The 20,883-nt window shown below is 40.1% G+C and overlaps 12 protein-coding genes and 2 non-coding genes across 14 annotated transcripts; 6 read left to right on the top strand and 8 right to left on the bottom strand.

Moving 5' to 3' along the window:
• Nucleotides 1-244: 244 nt before the first annotated feature.
• Nucleotides 245-943, top strand: BEWA_001060 (hypothetical protein; the record flags this gene model as incomplete). The annotated part of the gene is made up of 6 exons (XM_004830308.1): nucleotides 245-262; nucleotides 298-367; nucleotides 434-561; nucleotides 601-694; nucleotides 752-822; nucleotides 857-943. The coding sequence occupies 6 exons, from the start codon at nucleotides 245-247 to the stop codon at nucleotides 941-943; spliced, it is 468 nt and encodes a 155-aa protein (XP_004830365.1).
• Nucleotides 944-1,072: 129 nt separating this feature from the next.
• On the top strand, nucleotides 1,073-1,660 carry BEWA_001050 (hypothetical protein; the record flags this gene model as incomplete). The annotated part of the gene is made up of 3 exons (XM_004830307.1): nucleotides 1,073-1,339; nucleotides 1,378-1,443; nucleotides 1,478-1,660. 3 exons carry the CDS (start codon nucleotides 1,073-1,075, stop codon nucleotides 1,658-1,660), a joined length of 516 nt encoding a protein of 171 aa, XP_004830364.1.
• A 2-nt stretch (nucleotides 1,661-1,662) lies between these two features.
• Nucleotides 1,663-2,899, top strand: BEWA_001040 (cell cycle regulator protein, putative; the record flags this gene model as incomplete). The annotated part of the gene is made up of 6 exons (XM_004830306.1): nucleotides 1,663-1,743; nucleotides 1,839-1,918; nucleotides 1,958-2,055; nucleotides 2,496-2,629; nucleotides 2,663-2,730; nucleotides 2,765-2,899. 6 exons carry the CDS (start codon nucleotides 1,663-1,665, stop codon nucleotides 2,847-2,849), a joined length of 546 nt encoding a protein of 181 aa, XP_004830363.1. The 3' UTR covers nucleotides 2,850-2,899.
• A 212-nt stretch (nucleotides 2,900-3,111) lies between these two features.
• Nucleotides 3,112-4,353, bottom strand: BEWA_001030 (hypothetical protein; the record flags this gene model as incomplete). Its single annotated transcript, XM_004830305.1, has 1 exon — nucleotides 3,112-4,353. One exon carries the CDS (start codon nucleotides 4,351-4,353, stop codon nucleotides 3,112-3,114), a length of 1,242 nt encoding a protein of 413 aa, XP_004830362.1.
• Nucleotides 4,354-5,910: 1,557 nt separating this feature from the next.
• Nucleotides 5,911-7,032, bottom strand: BEWA_001020 (hypothetical protein; the record flags this gene model as incomplete). Its single annotated transcript, XM_004830304.1, has 1 exon — nucleotides 5,911-7,032. One exon carries the CDS (start codon nucleotides 7,030-7,032, stop codon nucleotides 5,911-5,913), a length of 1,122 nt encoding a protein of 373 aa, XP_004830361.1.
• A 161-nt stretch (nucleotides 7,033-7,193) lies between these two features.
• On the bottom strand, nucleotides 7,194-8,162 carry BEWA_001010 (signal peptide-containing protein; the record flags this gene model as incomplete). Its single annotated transcript, XM_004830303.1, has 1 exon — nucleotides 7,194-8,162. One exon carries the CDS (start codon nucleotides 8,160-8,162, stop codon nucleotides 7,194-7,196), a length of 969 nt encoding a protein of 322 aa, XP_004830360.1.
• Nucleotides 8,163-8,285: 123 nt separating this feature from the next.
• Nucleotides 8,286-9,035, bottom strand: BEWA_001000 (hypothetical protein; the record flags this gene model as incomplete). Its single annotated transcript, XM_004830302.1, has 1 exon — nucleotides 8,286-9,035. One exon carries the CDS (start codon nucleotides 9,033-9,035, stop codon nucleotides 8,286-8,288), a length of 750 nt encoding a protein of 249 aa, XP_004830359.1.
• Nucleotides 9,036-9,157: 122 nt separating this feature from the next.
• On the bottom strand, nucleotides 9,158-12,592 carry BEWA_000990 (hypothetical protein; the record flags this gene model as incomplete). Its single annotated transcript, XM_004830301.1, has 4 exons — nucleotides 9,158-9,410; nucleotides 9,512-11,959; nucleotides 12,040-12,124; nucleotides 12,292-12,592. The coding sequence occupies 4 exons, from the start codon at nucleotides 12,590-12,592 to the stop codon at nucleotides 9,158-9,160; spliced, it is 3,087 nt and encodes a 1,028-aa protein (XP_004830358.1).
• Nucleotides 12,593-13,007: 415 nt separating this feature from the next.
• Nucleotides 13,008-13,080, bottom strand: BEWA_000980. The gene has a single exon. It is a non-coding gene; the product is annotated as a tRNA-Arg (tRNA).
• Nucleotides 13,081-13,336: 256 nt separating this feature from the next.
• On the top strand, nucleotides 13,337-13,409 carry BEWA_000970. Its single transcript has one exon. It is a non-coding gene; the product is annotated as a tRNA-Arg (tRNA).
• Nucleotides 13,410-13,730: 321 nt separating this feature from the next.
• On the top strand, nucleotides 13,731-14,193 carry BEWA_000960 (hypothetical protein; the record flags this gene model as incomplete). The annotated part of the gene is made up of 2 exons (XM_004830300.1): nucleotides 13,731-13,836; nucleotides 13,985-14,193. The coding sequence occupies 2 exons, from the start codon at nucleotides 13,731-13,733 to the stop codon at nucleotides 14,191-14,193; spliced, it is 315 nt and encodes a 104-aa protein (XP_004830357.1).
• A 1,190-nt stretch (nucleotides 14,194-15,383) lies between these two features.
• BEWA_000950 (phosphatidate cytidylyltransferase, putative) lies at nucleotides 15,384-16,991 on the top strand (the record flags this gene model as incomplete). The annotated part of the gene is made up of 1 exon (XM_004830299.1): nucleotides 15,384-16,991. One exon carries the CDS (start codon nucleotides 15,384-15,386, stop codon nucleotides 16,989-16,991), a length of 1,608 nt encoding a protein of 535 aa, XP_004830356.1.
• A 183-nt stretch (nucleotides 16,992-17,174) lies between these two features.
• On the bottom strand, nucleotides 17,175-18,108 carry BEWA_000940 (hypothetical protein; the record flags this gene model as incomplete). The annotated part of the gene is made up of 3 exons (XM_004830298.1): nucleotides 17,175-17,516; nucleotides 17,550-17,631; nucleotides 17,906-18,108. The coding sequence occupies 3 exons, from the start codon at nucleotides 18,106-18,108 to the stop codon at nucleotides 17,175-17,177; spliced, it is 627 nt and encodes a 208-aa protein (XP_004830355.1).
• Nucleotides 18,109-18,487: 379 nt separating this feature from the next.
• Nucleotides 18,488-20,716, bottom strand: BEWA_000930 (hypothetical protein; the record flags this gene model as incomplete). The annotated part of the gene is made up of 1 exon (XM_004830297.1): nucleotides 18,488-20,716. The coding sequence occupies one exon, from the start codon at nucleotides 20,714-20,716 to the stop codon at nucleotides 18,488-18,490; it is 2,229 nt and encodes a 742-aa protein (XP_004830354.1).
• Between the last annotated feature and the right edge of the window lie 167 nt (nucleotides 20,717-20,883).

Here is a 20,883-nt window from a genome sequence, read left to right as displayed (position 1 = left end):
GTATTCACTCTGGGTCACGGGTACCTCCTTAGTCAGACTGGGAGCTTGTCGCTATATACCCTCAGCAGGGCAACTCTATCCACATCTGCTCTCATACATCATAGTTACTACCCTCATAGAGGCGTCCTAAGTCATACACTTTATCGTTTCCGCGAGTAGGAGTGACCTCTGCCTACACACTACAAGTGACGTCGTCGTCCACGCACACCAGTTGGCATTAGAGTCTGCAAAGTGGCAACTTGAGATGACCAGAGCTAGAAAGGTGCGTTTCTTGATCCAAAAACATCTGAATTGCAGAGGTTAAGGACTGCGGAGCCCGCAAACGTGGCGGCGGTCTCAAAGTATCAATTTGACTGCACGGGATTCGGTGAGTGTCTAAATAATCGTACACACGAACATTTTGTCTATTAATCTCTGTAAACAAAACCCATAGACTGCATAAACGACGTTAAATACGAGACTGATGTCGCTATCTTGGACAAGGTCGGCATTCCCAGGCCTCCACAGGCCGTAAAGTTGGATGTCGGAAGGAATATGGACACTGCATCCTTGACAACTGCGGTTTGTTCATCGTTAGTGCCTCTAAATGGCCATTCTTAGGTGCTATCCCAGTACGCTGAACTCTTGCGGAGCTCAATAGAGAATTGCAAGGATGAAAAGTTCCTCAAACGCAAGTCAATGTTTACGAAACTCGGTGAGTTGCTTGTCTTGTCTGTGCCTACTCGTAATTCCCCTCACATTGCATGTGCAGTAAACTCAATGAACGCCAGGGTAAAGTGTTTATTCCGCTGGAAGTACTTTGACAAGAAGATACTGAGGAACGTTGGTTTAAATGTGTTGAATAAAGTCTGTGCAGGTTGAAGTTGTTCCCTATGGAGTCGCTAGCGAACTCAAAAGGGTAGGTCCTTCATTCTCCATACGTCGTGGGATAACAACTGTCTAGAACAAGAAATATCTCGAGGTTTACAATAGTCTTTGGAGGGAGCACTGCGATACAATGACTCGGTACGTTTGAGGGTAGCCAATGCAAAAGTACAGTCTGCTGGGAGAGTGGAACGAGGCCAGTCGCATAATGGATGTTCACAAGGTGGACGAGGCTGATGAAAATTGTGAAGTCTCTGCAATTGTTCAGAAGCTAAACGAGATTGTGGCATCGATAGAAGAGAATTCCTCGGTCCCCAAAGATGCCCAGGAGCCTCAAGAACCAGTCGAGGCAACAAAGGAGCTGCTCCTCAAAACTCTTGCCAGCGCTCCCGCTGGAGACGACGCCAAAGTGAATGAGATCAAGGCTCAAATTGAGAGTTTTCAGGATGAGAAAATCAACAAGTTGCAGTTACATGTGAGTTTTGTCTGATACCCCGTAAGAGCCATTTTCAGGTTAACTCAGCGATTAAAAAGTATGAAGATATCCTAAACACGCTGGCGCTCTACAACAGTCGCCTGGTAGGTCCCCTGGTCCCAATGCAGAACCATTCAGGTCAAGGCTTCCAACTTGATTTCCGAGCAGGTCTTCAAGAGGACAACACCCAAGGACTACATTAAACTCATACAGGTGTGTAGCACGTTTATACCCCTTGCAAGGGGACACATGATGTCTAAAGCACGAGTTTATGCTCTTGTAGGAAATGCCTCTGGAGAACACAACAGGCTCAGTTTATAAAAATGGTTCGAAAGTTTTCACCTGAGGACATTATATCGCAAAACTTGGTAAAATCCTCTGTGCAGAGGAATCTTAAGCTTAATGTACGACTTTTTGTGTTTATGATGGAGAATTTGTGTGTGACCTGCTCCACCTCCGATATCGTCAATAAATTGGCATCCAACACACACTTTTACAGATTGTGAAGCAATATCCCATTTTAAAGGACACTATTGACGCGATTTTTCCAAAAAAGAGCCAAGTTTACACTGCGAAATGGTGAGTTTATCTATAGACGCTGGGTATAAAACGTTACAGCCAAGAGCACATTACTTTGATCATTGTCTGTGGTGAAATTGTCTTTTTCCAGCAGAGGGATGGGCCCTGGATCCCCTCACTTCGACTAATACACAAGTGTAAGTTTGATGCACAGTAGGCAGTCGAACAAGTGGATGGCCGAATGCGCGGCATTGGACGACCGTCAGGGAGTCCAGAGGGCTCCCGAATGTCCGTAGCAAATCAGAGGACTGGTGAACTACTAGCGAAGCTAGGAGGATAAGTCCCGAGAAACGAGGGACCAGTGACCACCAGGGAAGACTAGAATGAGCATGAGCAGTCATCCCTAGACACTGCCACTGATGCTCAATTAGCCATACCGACTCTATTCCCAGTAATGGAGGCCATTGGGGTTCCAGAACATGTTTAAGAATCTCTGAATGGTATAGGACTGCTTCCCTTGCTTTTGAACGTGCAACCTTGGATGGCATGGGCCAGTTTCGCATTCCTTTGGTTCTCTCTTCGAGACTTTTAGCCATCCACATTCATTCTATAAACTCTACTCATCATCGACTTACAGATCCACCATTGCTTCCAAAAATGCAAATCGATAGTGGCGCCATTAAATTCATCTTGAGGGGTTCAAATATTATGTGCCCTGGACTGACATCTCCAGATGGATACATGGACGAAGTGGAGGCAAATACAGTTGTGGTATGTCCTTTAACCATGTTAAATACTCTACAGCAAATCACTGCCAATGGAAGGGTCCATGCATGCGCTATTGGTATAACTGCAATGTCTACTCAGGAAATGTAAGTTTTTTCACCATTCAACATTCCTACCCAGACGAGACAAGAATAGGGACGTTGGAGTCGAGACGCTTCACCATCTAAACGACGGCATATGGCACTATGACGCCAGTAAATTGTAGACAATAACCAAGTAACATAAATCTAGTACAAGTTAAAATGTGTGATACTGCATTGGTATATTTACAATTCAAACAAAGAGTGTATATGTACAGTTTCTATTTTCGGGTATTTTCCCGTATAACATTACAAATTATGGGCCATCAACATTTCATGTCCAAAACCAGATGGATTTCCAGAATCCATAGTGCTGCTAAAACCTTCCTAGAGATTCTCCCCGGTATACTCCATTATTCCTCAATATCCATCCATGGCAGTACTCCATTAGATCTGTCTAATCCAACGGTCAGACTGTTTATAACGTTTATAAAGTTTCCATCCTACAAGATAGACTGTGCCAAAGGTCAAACCAACTCCAGTTGAAACCCCAATTAAAGTCCAAGTAGAATCATCACGAGAGAGCTGAGAAGTTCCAAGAGAATCGGCTTCAAGTTTTTCAGTACTGAATTCAGTAGGAGTTTCTTCAGGTTGATCAGATTCAGAAACTTTAGGCCCAGGACACTTTTGATAGCTGTTATATCCAGAAATCTTGTTTAGTACCTCCACAAGTTGATTATATTTGTCACAGTCTATAATGCTTTCTGGACCTTTATCGGGGAGACCAGGAACTTTTTCCCACTGTTCATCTCCATTACTATCACTATTATCAGGTTTTTTGAACCAACCATTAACTTGCTTTTTTCCAGTACCATTGATATATATCAATTTTGGATAATTCCCTGTGCAGTAGAAAAAATAAAGAGTCAGCGGGCTATCTATGGGAAAGTCATGGTCTTTTAGTTTAATTCTCTTTCTTTGATTACCATTTTCGTAGTACTTTATCTTTGTAAGTCTACTACTTCCATCGTAAATCTCATGTTTGAAGTAAGGGATATGAATTGAGTCGTGACCACCTTCTCCACAGGAAACTTCTTGTTTTGTCACAGTAACCTTAGCCTCATTCTTACTATTATGGTAACCGCAACAGTACTTCTGTCCATTGCGATGATTTTCAGAATGAGTCTCGGTAAGATTTATGGTAACTGCATTGTTATGTTCACAGGTAAGGTCATCAAGTTCCTTCTCAAGAAGTTCACCGGTGAGATGTTGATTAGAAAAGAAAAAACTGATGGTGGGGGAATACCATTTAAGAGTGTCACTACCCCTGGCATAATACTTAATTTTATTCTTAGGTCTGCTACCAGCAGTGGCCCCTATCAGGAGGGCCTTTGTTGGCTTCTGGCCAGTTTTGTCATACCTCCAATAATAGGCAAAAACTGATGTTACTTTGGGAACACCTTTAAGCTCAGAAACATCAACCTTTTTACCATTATCATCTTTGATCTCCTTTACTGTAAAACTTCCTCCAGTAGGAACCGCATAGGTGTATTTGTAGAAATTAGATCCTTGTGGCTCTTCAGATCTTTTGGCTTTAATGCCTCTACCTCTATATGCATGATATTCATCATCAGTTGGTTTCTCTTTAAGATCAATGATTATTCCTAGTGAAGAGGCTGTTGCACCCATCCATTATAGGAGCAGACGTTATGTTACCAGTGTATCAATGCGACCATATGACTGAGTAATCTCCTATCTACTCCTCTTCATTCCATTAATCCTCTCTAACAACTAGCACACCATCAGAGAGAGTGTGTCAGCGGTGCAACAAGAATGTTCATCTCCTAGACTCTTTGTATGTCAAGATAGCAACTAGTGTCTTATACAAATAGGAATATTTGCATAAGAGAGCATAACGGGAATGGAATCCAGGAATGCAGAAATAGATGGGGTTAGGATCGTTTTTAGCCAGAATTGAGACCTCAACATTCACCGGTCTAATCGATCAGTTAGTGTAGATTGACGATCACAATGGTTCACAGGTAGTCTCTGTTTTAGGATGAGCAGGTATAGCATATGGAAGAAGTTGGAAAGATGCCGAAACGCCTACCTTACAAATTGACTCTGTTGTTCGTCTTATTCCTTATATTTAGCATTTAAACCAGTGCTTCTTATGGCGTCTGTATGTTGCTACTCTTAAATCATCCTGTCTATAGTATTATGTGCAGATAGGCAACCGACCACAGTCTCTCCGTTAGGACCTCCAAGGGAATACTGCGTACTGGGTATCCTTAAGGGTGTCTTATATCCTTTCCATAAGATGTACATATGTCCTTATAGTCTCTCTCTACTGTTAATTCCACTACTAGGATAAGTGGCTACACCTATCTGAAGGAACTGCCACAGTCCACCAGGTGAATGAGGGAGCTCTATCTCTACATCATACAATTTACAGAGCTACTAATGGAGTTACTCATAAGCTTATCCTATGCTATCCTTCCACTGAAATAGTCCAACAACTCCTCTATCAGAATTAGTGACTCGATGCCCAGACTATTGCTGATTCTCCTCTTATCCATCAGATTACCGTCTTCATACTTCTTCTCCAACTACCATTATACTAACATTACCATTTACTACATTCTCTATCCTTATAAAACTGTGTTAGTACCTCTATACCAGCCATCCTGACCATACCTCTAGAAGTGTGTAGACACTCCCCGTCCATTTCTACAATATTCCCATGCCTACAACATCCTACTCAATTATTTATACTGACTGAAGATTATGAATGGAAAACCGGTGGATGTAAGAAGAAATTTCCTCTGGTTGAGAAAATAATGGAAGTAAGTGGTGATAATTATCCCGACTTGCGACATCACCTATTCATTCTTCATAGACTACACACTAAACACTTTCAGATAACAATGCTCATTACACATTAAATCAGTACATGGAAATGTAGAAAAATTCTAAAGTTTTTAAACGAGTTGAGGCAAAAGCTGTAAAATGTCAACTAGTAAACATAATGCAACTACTACGCATGTTTGCATACTAATAACATAGCATTTGCTATAATGTAAACTTTCTTCCCTTAAATCGTCATTCCTGTGGTCCTGGAGCGTTTTGGCAAATCCAAAGTCTACAACTCTTCAAGGAACCTAGGCTCGGTGGTTCAAAAGAATATAGTCACGAAAGCTCCTGAGCGAAATGTACAAGACCCGTTCATGAAGTCGCCATGGTAACTTAACTCCACTGGATGCAACTGACAAGTGGTAGTAAAAATACCCAAAAAAGCTCACTTTTGTGGCAACTACTGATTATAGGTCCAGAACTTTGCTTATTCTTCCTCTTCTCCTCCGTAACATTTCCTTGGAAAATGTCACCGACGTCTTCAACTTGTACGTTAATGCGCTTTGGAGCCTCTTTTTCATCTTCCACATGTATTTCTCCGGGAGTATTGCACTCAAATAACTCGGCGATGATCCGCATGTATTCGTCATTTTCTATCCTTTTCCACTTTTTCACTTCGCAACCATCCGTGGGAGAAGAAGAAACATCCATTCTAAAGTATTCACGGCTAAGAAAGTTGGAGTCTTCTGCTACAAGGTCCACTAGAACTGCCTCTCCGTCCTTTTCGTAAACGTTTAGAAACGTGCAAATCTGATCATCATAGGTCGAATTCCAAATGATCTCCCTCCCATCAACCACGTTGTAAACGCTATACTTTACACGTGGATAGTAATTTATCGTTACTAGACCTGTTCCCACAGGGTTAGCCAGGGGCGTTTTGGACCTTTTTCCATTTTCGCATTCCTCTATTACGGATGTGTCCACCTCCCTTTTATCAACTAGACAAATCTTTTCCATTTCAAGGCCCCTGGAAATGTCCAAAGTGACCTCTTCAGGTTCCATGGACAAGATTGTGGCGTAGAATGTCTGAGAATATTCTTCCTCATTCAAGGGCTCCCACTCGTTCTTGACCTTCATAAAGTAGTAGATTTTGTATGCGCCATCTATAGCTTCTTGGTCTCCAATCTGTGTTCCGTGGTCATTCGTGGAGGGCTGTGTTACACTAGGTAAAGTATAAACGGTAATAAAAATTGGCCGTATCTTTTTAGAGTCCAGATCAATCTTGCTGACTAATTCATCAGGGTTCGTCTCCCATATGAGAAAGCTGCCATCTATAACCGCAGTTACTCTGCACTTTGGCCTGGGAGTGTAGGAGTATTTTTGAAAAAACTTGTAATCTATAAACCGAAGGTATAACGACTTTTCATCTACGGGTGCATTTATGTTGAATATGACGGTACGATAATCCTTTGCGGTGGAACCGTACCAGAGTATTATTATATAAATGATGTTCATTTTGCAATCTTAGGTCATCGCCTACCTCGTCATTATAGCCTGGAAATATTCCAAAAGTCAAAACATTAGGGTGAGTTCAAAATCACAGTGTACATAATGGCTCAAAAGTACACAGACTCAGGATGACAGAAATTAGGCCTGGGTATTTATGGATTATACTATCATTTAATGCAGAGAATCGATAACATTGTGAGAAAAATAAATGTAGGCTGTCTGAATCCAGAGGTTTTTGAGCCATCTTCATTCCCATTTTTAGCGTTATACATTTCTGCATTTCCATTATTGGCATTTAATGAAACCTTACCTCTAAACTCTTTCTTGATTAGTTCAATAAAATCTTCCTCTGTGATTGCGCCGTATTTGCCATCCTCTTGAAGCCTATACTCGTACTTCAGAATGTTCACATCTTCTATGCGTAAAACAACGGGCATGCAGGACTGTAAATGGAAAATCTTTACCGAGGTACAAATCTCAGTTCCCTCGTGTTCCCAAATTGGCACTTGACCATGGTACACTTTTATAACATTTACTGCAGGGCTTAAATGGTAGAAATCTACGGGTATTGTGAAGACATCATCTTTATTCTGGTGAGAAGAGGAATTAACTCCTTCAGTTGACCTATAAGTTAGTTCTACAGAAATATCCTTCTCCTGTTTGTGAACAGAGACAAGAGCTTCCATTTTGACCTTTGCGATGTTGCTATCAAGGGCAAGGATATTCAGGGTGTAATCCGATGGATTCTTGAAAATCTCTGAAACATCGTATTGACCATCAACCATTTCCCACTTATCTAGAGCCTTGACAAAGTTAAGGGTGTATGCTCCTGCACGACCAACTACAAGAATCTGAAAAAAATTTGGAGTAACGTATTTTGAGTCGAAATAAAAATCACTAATTGTATCCCCTTCAGAGCTCTGCCATATTATCACACCTTCATCTATCACTCTCATAATAACGTAGTTACTATGCGTAGTGTAGCTTATAGTGTAATATCTTCCATTCTTGACATTCTCATAGATTCCGAATACATTTGGATCAACTGGCCTACCAACGTCTATGGTTTGAATACTTTCGCATAACCCATGGGAGACTATGAAGTATATTAAAACGGTTAATTGTGCCCTTGACATCTTTAGAAGAAAAATTAAAAGCCCTGTAAACTCACAATATTTAACTAAAGGAAGGCTAGCGTATCTCGGAATCGCACGTACACCTGTAAATAATTAACATGTAGTTTAAGATTAAAACTTGGGTCAAATTTCCAAAAAACTGGGAAACCAGTACAACGTGTTTGCATTGGATAAGATAATACAACTATCCACCTCGTTCTGCATGTTTAAATCGATCCACGCTACTTGTTGTTGGATGAAGAAATTTAAAATAGTAAACGATCTTTCTCTGGTCCAATTTAGTTCACTGGATACATCTTGAATTGAAATTCCCCTTTTCACTTTTGAAGCAAAATCTAGTACCTTTATATGGTCTGTGTTCATGTTAATGGATGAAGTAACGACAAATGTCTCGCCACCTATAGAGAGAATTCTCGCAGAAGACTCTCCAAATATTTTTGACATTTCAACTGCACGCTTTATATCTTGTGTATTTATATTGTATTTTACAGAAAGAATAGAGAGAATAGTGTTGATTCTACATAACCCTCCATTTACAAATCTTGTGTTGATGGAAATCTCCAAGATCTTCATCAGAAGCTCTGTATAGAAGGATGAAAGTCCTAATATTTTACTCCAATAACCATTATTACTACACAGAGGATCTACATCCAGAAGGCTACACATTTCCAAAAACTTGAGCCTAAACTCTGGGTCTTGGTTAATGTTTTTCTTGTGTTTCTTTATGAAAGTTTTTAAGGATTCTTGCAAATCATTGCAAACATTTGCCAATGAATCTAGCTTCTCTTCCAGAATTCTTCCAGAAACCTTTTCAATTCGATCCCTATCACGATTTCTGTTGAGAACCCTAGAATAGCCAACTCCTCTTTTCATTTTTATAATCGTGAGATGTAGATGTTTAATCAAGGCTTCATTCAAAAGAGGTTAGTGAAGTTATAAATGTTGGAAATTAGATGGATATACCCTATAGTTTTCCTATGAATAATATAGCAGTGTTACGCTCGTATATTCATGGAAAATCTTTCCCTTAACAACTCTCTCTTCTTTTCCAAATCCCTTTCTAGTTTATCTTTGGCAGCCTTTTTTGGATCATCCACTTTAAAGTGATTATTTTGTGATCTAAAACTGCAAGAAATTGGTAGATTTGCAACAACTCTCTCTAGTGCGATAAAAATTGGTCGTTCTCCCGGTAGAAATGGACTCAACTGTGGCAATCTGATTATCGGATATCCTATATATTCGTGTTTACTGTATATTTGTCTATATATCTAGAATATGCATGAAGAGGCTAAATGATGTTGTTAAGCGAGTGTAGGAGTTCTTTGGATATAATTGTGACTGAAATAAACCTAGGGATTTTATGGTCCATATACATTATCCTGATTAACATTTTATCAATTGTAGTACTTCTTAACAGCAAGTTACGTACCAAAGGGTCTCCTTTATAGCGATTATAAAGTTTCCATCCCGCGAAACAAGCCAAGGCAGAAGTACCGAGAACCCCCGTAGTTACGGAGATGGTAGTCTCAATAATATCTTGATTAGAGTTTGGAGGAGAGAGCGGAAGAGTTACAGGAGGAGAAAGGTCTAAGGCTTTATGAGCAGAAATATGAGCTTCACCTGCTCCACCAAATTTAGCAGCACTAGCACCAGTAAAAGGTTGAGCCTCAGCAGGTGGAGCAGGTTCAGATGAGACATTAGATTGAGGAGTATCCTCAGATTTAGTTTCTTGAGTAACTTCAGTCTGATAATCACCAGCATCTTGACCAGCAAGTTTTTCAGCACGAGTATCTTCACCACCTTCAGCGTGAATATCAGTAGATCCAGGTTTACCAGAAGCAGCTTCTTCAGCTTGATGAGCTTCAGGAAGTACAGATACGTCGATAGGAACTGTAACTTCAGGAGCAGCCTCATATGTTTCAACATCAGAGCCATATCCACGTATGTCTTTCATAGTGTTGTGATATTCCTTAACGAAATTTCCATACATAGTGTGTTTCATAGTGTTACCATGTTCCTCAAATACCATCCTCGAATAAGTTGCTGAGGGAGCATCAGGAATAACTTCAAAAGCAGTAGAGTCTTCAGCTTTAGCTTCAGTAGATGTTGGAAGTGGTGGAGGAGCTTCTTGGTCTTCTGGCCCTGGTACTCCACCACCATTTTCATCGGAATCTGCTCGTGATTGTAGTTGTTTATACTCTTGATGTCCAGAATCTCTACTATCTTTACCAGATCCAAGTTGAGCCACAGAAGTAGGAATAAGATCCTTAACCAGTTCAAGAGCTACGGTTGTACCATACAGTCCAGCTACACTAGCTACAACAGATGTACCTAGTACAGGAGCTATATCATCCCCAAGAGCTTTAAATAGCTCTCCAATAGTGCATTCTTTAGCTTTGAGTGCAGCTATTTCTTTATTTCGTTTTTCCTCTGCTTCTTTTTCCTTTATTGCTTTCTCTTGCTCCTCCAGCTCTCTTTTGATATCTTCTGGACACTTAAGTTCAAGATCACCCCTAATCCTATTCAGAGTTGTTACAAGAAGATTACCATCCTCAAAAGCTTTATCCGGGGGATTAGTTCCTAGTCCATTCTCCACTTTCCACTCAATACCACCCTTATCCCCCTTAGTCCTACTGTACCACTTATGAGTCGCTCCATCCTCATTATTACTGCTAACATAGATCAGAAGAGGAGTTTCGGTAGTATTATCACTAAGATTTTTCTCACACTTGGGAAAGAAAACGATTACCTCTTTAACATCCCATATTGGAGGTTTTTTCTCGTCCAGCCTATCTCCATTTTTGAAACCAGTGATGGTTAACAGCTCTCTAGTATTGTGAATATGTCGGTAAGCAGAATACTCATCCGGTATCTTATACTTATTGTACGGTTCCACATTTATGCGGCCATTACACCTATCGTTTAGGCATTTTCCGTGCTTTATTTTACAATATGAGTTAGGATAGCCTGCTTGCTCAGAGATGTTTATATCTACAGGTTTGTATACTACGCATCTTTGTTGATGGAGCATCTCTGCAGATACAGGTCCTGCTTCCTCTATCATAGTCCACTTACTATTACCTTTTTCGCCGTTATTACTAACAGGAACTGTAGTATCAAAACCTTTAACATATACCTCCATGAATAGAGGTTTTGTATGTTCTGTGTCCTTTTCCCAGTAATGGACGAATAGTTGACGAATTTTGTCACTATCAAGTGGAATTTCCTCATCCTCAACCCCTTCATCTTTCAACTTAAGAAGAGTATTTCCATACTTAATGGAGTTTGCGTTAGTAGTATATTCATGTTTGTACTTGGTATATCCTTCAACATTACTGTTCTCTTTAGTAACTGTAACGCTGTAATTGCTACAGACAGAACAAGAGTGGTAAGTAGCAAGTTTCTCATCCCTGGAAATATCAACGTAGTGAAGATTGTGGAGTTCGCACGTGAGATCATTTAGCTTCTTAGTAAACTTACTTCCACCTTTCCATGGGTAATGAGTAGGAAAGTCATCTTCACTTTGGATCAGTTTCCATCTAGTATTTGGTTTTCCTTTATACCATTCATTTTCATCTTGTTCATTTTTATCTGCATCCGCATTGGAATACCAGTGATTCTCACCGCCTTCATCTTGGATTTTAAGTATAAGAGGTTTCCTTATGATGTCATTATTACTGTCGTATGTTTTGTGATAGTATGTAGATAGCTCTTTTATATTGTGTTTTTTTGCAAGGTTGATGGACCCATCGTTTGCATCAGTGAGATCATGGTTATCGTATGTTAGGCTAAGGATTCTAAATATACCATCCCTTTTATGTTCACATGCTTTGTAATCAGTCTTCTCATCATTGACATATACCTTTCTCAATGATACCCGCAAATCATGCTTGGCACAGGTTCCTTTGTATCTATACCCTTCCCTCTTTTCTTATTCCTAGGTTGGCATTTGTGCTTGATATCTATGCCAGCTTATATGCCTCAAATTAGGTTATAGTACATCCTCCATTAGTCTTCAGACAATCATTCATCCTCCCTCACTGTCTTACAGTATGGACACACTAATGACTCTTATGGACTACATTACTACGCTTTCATACTTCCCTGTTCATATACTACACATTCTTACCTGCTGGAACTCGTGCTACGTAATGATCAATTTTACCTTTTCCTTGACCCATTTTAACACCGTCTGGCTTCTTGGTGACGGGGTATGTAGCATGTACATCTACAATCCTTTCGCACCTCTTCTTGAGTACTCTTCTAAGCGCCAAACGTACCTTTTCCAGAGCCTCAGCCTTTATACGTCTGGGCGTCAGTGTGACCAGGCATTTCCCAAGTCTGATATCCGGTTTAGTCAAGGGCACAATCCTACCCTTGGGAGCCTTGTGATTAACCGGTAGAGGGGGTTTGAAGAATACTGGTGGCATGAGCGGAGCTGCAACTAGAGAAATAGACCGAATTTGTCCTTATACGGACAGAGTCTGCTTCATCGTACGACTGTCCTTATCTATTGCGTTTTCCGACGATATTTATGTCCACAAGAGGCTTTCTTGGTAAAACCTTTTGTTCATGTGTCGCTTAGGGACGCATCTTCCAGGTCCCATCCACAAATGTGCCTCTATTATCGATTTTCCTGGTAAAGCATAAATTTAGAATCACAATAAACGCCTTTTGGATTCACATTTGCAGTATAAAACAAATGGCAGGCGGCGAATGGGTACTTGGGTGTTTGCACCGACTGATGGGCTTAGAAGTATTATGTAGCTACGTTATGGTCAGCTTCTAGACGTAAGATGTAGGGATAACGTAAAAGGGTCCCCCCAAAAGACACTGGAAAAAGAGTAACGACGACGGGACTCGAACCCGCAATCTTCGGTTCCGTAGACCGACGCCATATCCATTAGGCCACGCCGTCTCGGGGCGCCCCTCTAATTTACATTACAAATTCCAATATTTGTCCATATTCTGTTGTTTATTTCTATACTCTCCTTTTAATGGCTCTAAAATACGTAAATTTGTCTACACTTAGTTATATAGGCTCATTTCGTGATATAATAAAATTTTCTCTTGTAACCTTTATACTTAATTTGCTTAAATAATAAACGCAATAAAATAGGAATCTAAAAGCTAAATATTAGAGGATGACCACAAAAATTGCCCCTCTCGGACGAGGCGGTGTGGCCTAATGGATAAGGCGTCGGTCTTCGGAACCGAAGATTGCGGGTTCGAGTCCCGTCGTCGCTATTGGACGAGGAGTGTTCTATTGCGGATTCTGGTTACACTTTCTTGATATATACATTATTTAACGCTATAGTCTAGGCGTGATCCTAAGGGTAACCTTGTATAGAGCAAACTCCAAGCAGAACTGACGATTTATTTGCGACAAGAGTCTTTAATGCGTAACTCGCCACAGGTGTTTTAATGGGTGAATTAGTGTCTATAGTTGTAAAATAGTAGATAAAACGCACTTTACTAGGAGCAAAAGACTCCACTCTTCCGGGTGCTGTTCCTAATGGGTCACAAATCTGCTACATGCTCCGCATTGGAGGCATCGTGTTCATTTAAATGGATGATAGATGGTTTGATACTATTGTAACCTATCGGATTAACGGGAAATTGTATCGAAATAAGGATGCAGGACGACCATGGACGCTTTACAGCTTCACGAGAGGTTTAGTATATACAATTTTATAACGGTAAAAGGGAATGTATGGAATGGGAGCAAATTCCGAATATTTGAGAGTGAGTCTGAGATGGTAAAAAACGTGGTACTGGTGGCTTACAAGAATGTACTCCGAGGACTAGTAAACAAGGACTAGCACGTGCTGATGACAAGGATGAAGCATCTAGTGATGATGAAAACTCATCTGCAGCAAAAGGTGCTGATGATCCTGGTCCTTCTGGACCTCAGGGACCTGGTCAAGGTGGTGAAAGAGGAAAGTATGATAGAGAAGGAGATCAAGAAAGATCTGTTGTTGGTGATGCTGATGATAGTGCTAAATCTGATGAACAAGCTCCCGCTCAATAACCTCGAGGTAAAGAAAATTCTGAAAACTCTGTTTCACCTCCTGAACAAAAGGCTGCTAAAGATGCTATTGTTGATCTATCTTCTCAACAACTTCCTTCCAGCTCATCTAACCTAGATAATACTACTCAAGGTGGAGATGCTCATACTGGAGTTGGTGGAGCAGGATCTGCCAATGGCACTAGTCAACCTGGTAGAGAAGCTACTGGTCAACGATTTGGATATACTCCTGGAGAATCAGAATCCCAACCCCTTTAACAATCCAATTTACACTCCGTTTGCACAAATATCGGTAATCTCCAGTATTTCTTGATGCACAACTGAACCGGCACATCTCATCATTTGGTACCACCCACTACCAGTCCTAATTTTCACATTAACTTGTCAGATCCTCACAAATCTCCCTGGTATAACTTCAAAGGCACTCAATATCCCGCATTTAGCTTCACCCAGCCAGAGCCAGAAATTCCACGCTGAGCGAGGAATTTTCCTCGCTAGACATTCTTCCATGTACCCTTCATATAAATAGGCTCCTAGAGACCTATAGAGGTCTGTAACTCGCATATGGTCTCCATTGACGACGCTATCCTTCCTCATCATCACCAGTTGCTCTCCAGCGCCCTTCCAAGCCGCTATTTTCTACATTGGAGAGTTCCCTATGGTTGCTTCTAAATGCTCAAATTTTGTCAATTAAATGCGCTTACCAAAAGGTCAATTCTGTCCGGTAGGTCGAGTTGGTCTTGCTCCTTTGGAAAGCGATGGGGTTGAGTGAATGGACTGTACTTTGCCATTTTCTACTCTCGTTCTCCTTCCATTCGTATGATTTGCCCGTACGCTCCTGATTAGTATTCACATAAATGTGACGTGAGTGTATAGTGCATGGATTCTGCTCGAAAACGTCTGGTCTAAAGATTCCGCGGCTAAAGACACGAATTCGCAATTACCTTTTGTTATTATGGAGTTCAAGTGGGTATTAATCATCTAGGCTTCGTTTACGCTGAGATACAGTCGGTTATGATTTCGCCAGTGCCTATTATGGCTCATTACTCTCCCTACTAACCGGGCCCCTTTGTTCTTCGCTAGGCTCTTGGTCCAAGGTTGACAACTCTCCATTGACTCTTGCCCCGGGCTTGTTTGCTAGCTAGCATGATACATCTCACTGTAAAGGTACAGGATTCTCATTTGCGTTGGATATGCTAGTTGCTACAAACTTGACTAGGCTCCTTGGGAGTCTTCTGAGACCCCTTGGAAAGTTTTTATCTGGCGACTTTCTGGTACGCCTGGCGTATACTTTTCTGCTATGCTTAGTATTTATATTTGTTGTAGCCCTAGGACACATGTACTGTGCAATCGGAGTACTCGGACTCATAACAATCGCCTACTACGAACTAAATGCTCTCCACGATCGGCTCTTTACCTTCGCCCAAATGTCGGATGATGAAGCCCTGGGGAGTGACTTTAATCCCTCGGCCAGCCCGGAACACAGAAGCACCCGTGCAGTGCTTAGGGAGGCTGTAGAGTTCCGTCTTGACAATGGAAACCTAGTCATAGAAAAGGGAAATTGTGCGAATTCCTTCTCTAGAGTGTCTACGGTCTACGAGAGCACCCCTAGAAGCGTCACAAAAGAGATTCCAAACGTACACATGGACAATTTTGGAGATGTCTGCTACAAGAGAGAACACAGTTCAAATGGCTCTGAATATCTACAAGACAAGTATGATGAAGTTAGAGATGGGAATTTCCACAGAGTAAGTGCTCAGACACACGAAAAGAGTTTTAACGTTTATGAAAAGGATGTCCATGCACCTCACAAGGTGGGCAGGGTAAAAGGGAAGACCATTTACTTCTTCTCAAAGACGCATGATGTGCTATCCTTCATATCTTTGGAGACTTATTTTTTAATTGTAACCTTCCTGGGAATATGTGTACCGTGGGTAATACCCAGGATGATCGACACAAACCAGTTTATTCGTAGTTTATGTAAATTATCGCTAAAGTATCACTACTTGGCCACCTTTATATTTGCGCTCATGGGAATTATAAAGTTTATTCTATCAATTGAAAAGGGAAAGTATAAACAACATTTCTTGAAGCTCGCATTTATTATCATATCTCTTCTTTATGTAGTCTCCCAACCCCTAATGATCATATCGAACATATATTTTGGAATGATTTGGCTTATGCTTCCGCATTGTCTCATTGTATTAAACGATTGTTTTGCTTACCTATTTGGAAGGATATTGGGGAAAAAACCACTCATTGTAATATCTCCAAATAAAACCGTGGAGGGATTTCTTTATTCTTCTTTCTTCACCATCATAGTTGCTATGCTGGTAACCCCTTACATTTTAAAAATCAAGCCCCTATTGTGCAGTGCAAACAAGTTCACATTCGTCCCATTCATGTATCTACGCACAGGATGTAGAGTCCCTTATGCTTATGGAACTTTCACTTTCCCGACTATTAGAGGATACACACTCACTGTGGATAAAATGTACATTCACGTTTTCATATTGAGTCTGTTTGCCTCCTTGTTTGCGCCATTCGGGGGGTTCCTCGCTTCAGGCTTTAAAAGGGCATTAAAGATCAAGGACTTTAGCGATTTCATACCTGGACATGGAGGAATTCTTGATAGATTTGACTGTCACATTCTCATGGGATCATTCACATATCTTTATCTCAAGACATTTGTTAGAAAGACCTACCCAAACGTTGAAGATGTTTTCAAAATGGTAATAAAACTTCAAAGATCCGATCAAGTAGCAGTTTTGGACAAGATTAATGAACTTTTAGAAACATAAGGGTTTTTAATCCACATAATATACGTGCTTCAACTGCATGTACACAATCAAATTCTCTCACACATCAACATTCAATACACTACTGACAAATTAAAGTGGCTAGATTAAAATTTTTCTTGTAGACGTGATATTTATGGCTGCCATGGTTCGAGTAATACCATTGGTCTAGCCTTGTGAATTTTCTTAAACCTTGGCACTTTCCAGGAATCCCTCAAGTACCCTTACAGAAACTCTAGACGAAACATTGTCGATCCCAGAGTAAATTTTTAACAACTTTTTAATAACAGAAGGGTACAATTTGTATATTACATAGTCAGGGTCGAACTCTGGTCCCTCAAAAGTGGTCATAAATATCTCTGACCCTTCCCTAGCATCCAAACGCACGTGTTCTCTGTAAACGTCCTTAAAATGGTCTTTATAAACGTAAGCCAAACCCCAAAGTGCTCTTACATTATCCTGATCGAAGGATAGTGCAAGAGAAAAGTACTTTGCGGACATGAAAATATCATTAATCGACGAATGAATCTGTTTTCAAGTATAAATAGATATCTTCCAAACCTCTGCAATAGTTATGATATTGTATAGTCTCTTTAGCTTGTTAAAAAGACACTCCTCAAAGCAGTAAATGGCGTATTCGTACCTGCACAATTATTACATGTGTTTAAACTGTAAATGTATATTAGATAAGCAATAGTATGAAGTATCCATAAGAATGGTGAGATGACTAGTTGTGTTAAAGGACCCTTGATACATTGTTGATATAATATCTAGAATCCAGACTCTGTTCTACTGCGAACATATAGTACAGACTAGCCAGACATCCGTAACCATTTCCATAGGTTTACTTCATATTACAGTCCCAAATTAAAGAGGAATAACCCAGTAATAAATGACAAGTAGAATACATGGCATACCTGTGTTGTTGCAAATAAACTTCCCCTAGCTCATGCCAAGTTTCAAAGTCGGTGACGTATTCACCAAGGTGTTTATTCAGCATATCAACATATTGCAATACTGTCCCTTGATGCTTGAAAAAGTTCAATATGGACTTTCTTGTTTTTAAATCATGAGTTTGCGTGCTTAATATTGATATACCCTCGATAATGTACTCATTCATATCTAAAGGGCTGCTATATTTCAAGAATTCTATTACCTAGTGGACCTTGTTCCAAAGATAATATACGCCTCATCTTAAGGCGTCTAAATCTACGGCCATCGCCAACGTGTTTTTCCAGTAAATTGAATGCTTTCTAAATTAATGATGCGTGATTGTGTATTTCTTAGAGTATATTTCCAAGTGAGAGGAATATAGTGATGCAGCTAGACGACCACATTTAGGACGTGACCGGTGGAAGCGTGTCGACCGTTTTAATATACTTTATAACAGTTCAAAGCATCAATAGTTTACTGCTTTAAAGAACTGATTTGCCCTTTGGCAAATACTGCATTGCGACTATAGAGACAACGTGATTCTGCCTCATAATAATAAAGAAATCCTATGTTGATGTTCTCATCTCGGCAAGTTTCTCATCAAACTGACTTTCGGTGATAAACCTCCAATCCTCGCCTACCTTAACATGGTAAAAGTATTGAGGGCTATTGTCTACCCTAAGACAGATAGAGAGCATATGTGTATCCCCCTTCTTATATGTGATACATGAAATACAATCAACGTCAAATCCCTTAAGGCGACTCCCAAATGAAAGACAGTGTTTGAAAGGGTAATTTCTGGCCTTCCATATTTGTTTTGCACCGTTCTGAATTGAAATGGCAATGTATCCCGGTTTTGGAAAATAATATCTTGTTGTAACTCCAAGTATCTCAGCTTCAAAGATGCTACATTCATTAGTACTCTCACGAGATGCTAAATCAATAGTAAAGTGGCCAAATATCTGTGAATCCACGTCAAGTGGTGGCAAGCTCATCCAATCACCCGAAAATGGTTCCCATTTATCATTTTTATATACAAAGTATCTCTCACTTAATCCCTTTGAACTATCTGTAGCTAAAAGAACAAGTAGTGGTTTTCCGTCCTTTAAGTAAACCTGGATGTATCCGAACTTGTTCCATTCATCAGCAGTCCAAATATCATTCTTTCCGTCCACTAGTTTTGTGATTGTAACCCCCTTGTTTGGGACAATCATTCTCTTGTGAATATAGTTTTGATAATAGTAGAACGACTTGCAAGACGTATTATTTGCGGTAGAAATATCGAGAATTGATTGGGGAGAATGAGAAAGAGGGGAAATGATAGTGGATGGTTGATAATGCGTTACATCTCCTAATTTGCTATAAAACTCTTCCATGAGAATATACTTCCATGCTCTACCTACTTTCTCAAAGCAGGGGAATGAAAAGGTGTCATCATCCTTTATAAGTATTCTTAATACCGTTAAATCATCTCTGGAATATATTTCACATATAAAACATAATTCACTTCCTCCGTACTTCCAAATCTCTTCACAACCGTCCATAATATTGCCGAATCCATAACCTTTGTTAGGCATAAATAAGCGATTAGAGATACCATTGTAGTCAAAACTTGTCACTTTGAAAGTAAAAGTTCCTTTGAAGGATGAAATGTCTAAGGAGACCTTTGCTGGTGTTAAACTGCTTTCACTCAGCTTGCCGATATTTCGACCACTCATAGGTGCATGATGCCAACCCTTCTTTTCGGAGAAAAAACGAAAATAGCAAAATCCAGGCACAGTACTCAAAAATGCAAAATGATGAAATAGGTCATTATTTTTCTTATACTTTAGGTAATTCGTATAGAACAAACCATCCTGATCCTGTGCCTTGACAATTGCCATTTCCGGTTCATCATTATTCATTAATGTTATGCAAAACACGCACCGCTCACCTTCTTTGCCTTTCCATACAATTTCCTGGGTATGTTTCACAGTTTTAATAGAAGTAGTGTGTTCCATGATGAATATCCGAGATTTAACCCCTCCAATATTTGTTACAAATGAAGTGCAAACGGAATCATCAGGGTTTGCTAAATTTATAGTATCTGCATGTGAAAGGACCGACACAGTTTTAGAAGATGCGTGTCCTGATTTGCCAAATAATAGAGTATGAGGTAGAGGCCTTGTGAGAAGTTGTGGCTGATCTAAAGGTGTAATTGGTTGAGGCATATCAGAATCATTCGCTTTACTTGGGAAAAAAACTGCGGTAGAAGTTTTAGGTTTTGGATACTCTATTTCTAAATGTCCAATTTCTCCCAGCTTCAACTGGCCGGAAAACTCTTTTTCTGTAATCTCTTTCCATGCTCCTCCAATGTATTCATAGTACTTATAATCTACCTTCCCATAGAGATATGTGCAAACACTAAGGATTGTAGCCTGACCCTTACTGAAAGATTCTGCGTATAGGCATCTCTCACCTTCATAGGTAGTCCATACAGGAATTTTATTGTTCACAATATACTCAACTCTGAAACTGCTCTTCACATAATATCCCTTGTACTTGATTTTTCTGATATCTTCTTCATATATCGTCACTAGGTTACCATCTGGACTGGATAAATCGAGAGAAAATGCACCGTTCAATGGAAAAGAGTGTCCATATTTAACTCCAGATTGTCTCTTATAAATCTCATCAAAGAGTTCAACTGGTATACTTTCTCCATCTGCTCTTTTATCCCCTACATATCTGCTATCATCCCTGCAATGGCAGAAACCTAGTAACAGAGCAATGTAAAGTGCAGGAGAAACTCTCATCACATCCTATAGTCCCATGAGAACTAAGCACCTGTTTCTTTGTTTACATCATCTCTAAATTCTTTACCGCTACCGAGAGTCCCAGTTAGATAGACGCTTCAAACGGAGTCATGCAAACCCCATTGAGCTAAGACGAATATAGATATATGACAAGAACGCAGCAATTT

Source organism: Theileria equi, chromosome 3, assembly GCF_000342415.1.
Source record: "Theileria equi strain WA chromosome 3, complete sequence".
Lineage (NCBI taxonomy): Eukaryota > Apicomplexa > Aconoidasida > Piroplasmida > Theileriidae > Theileria > Theileria equi.
Note: the sequence above shows the minus strand (reverse complement) of the source record. Positions and strands in the feature narration are given on the sequence as shown.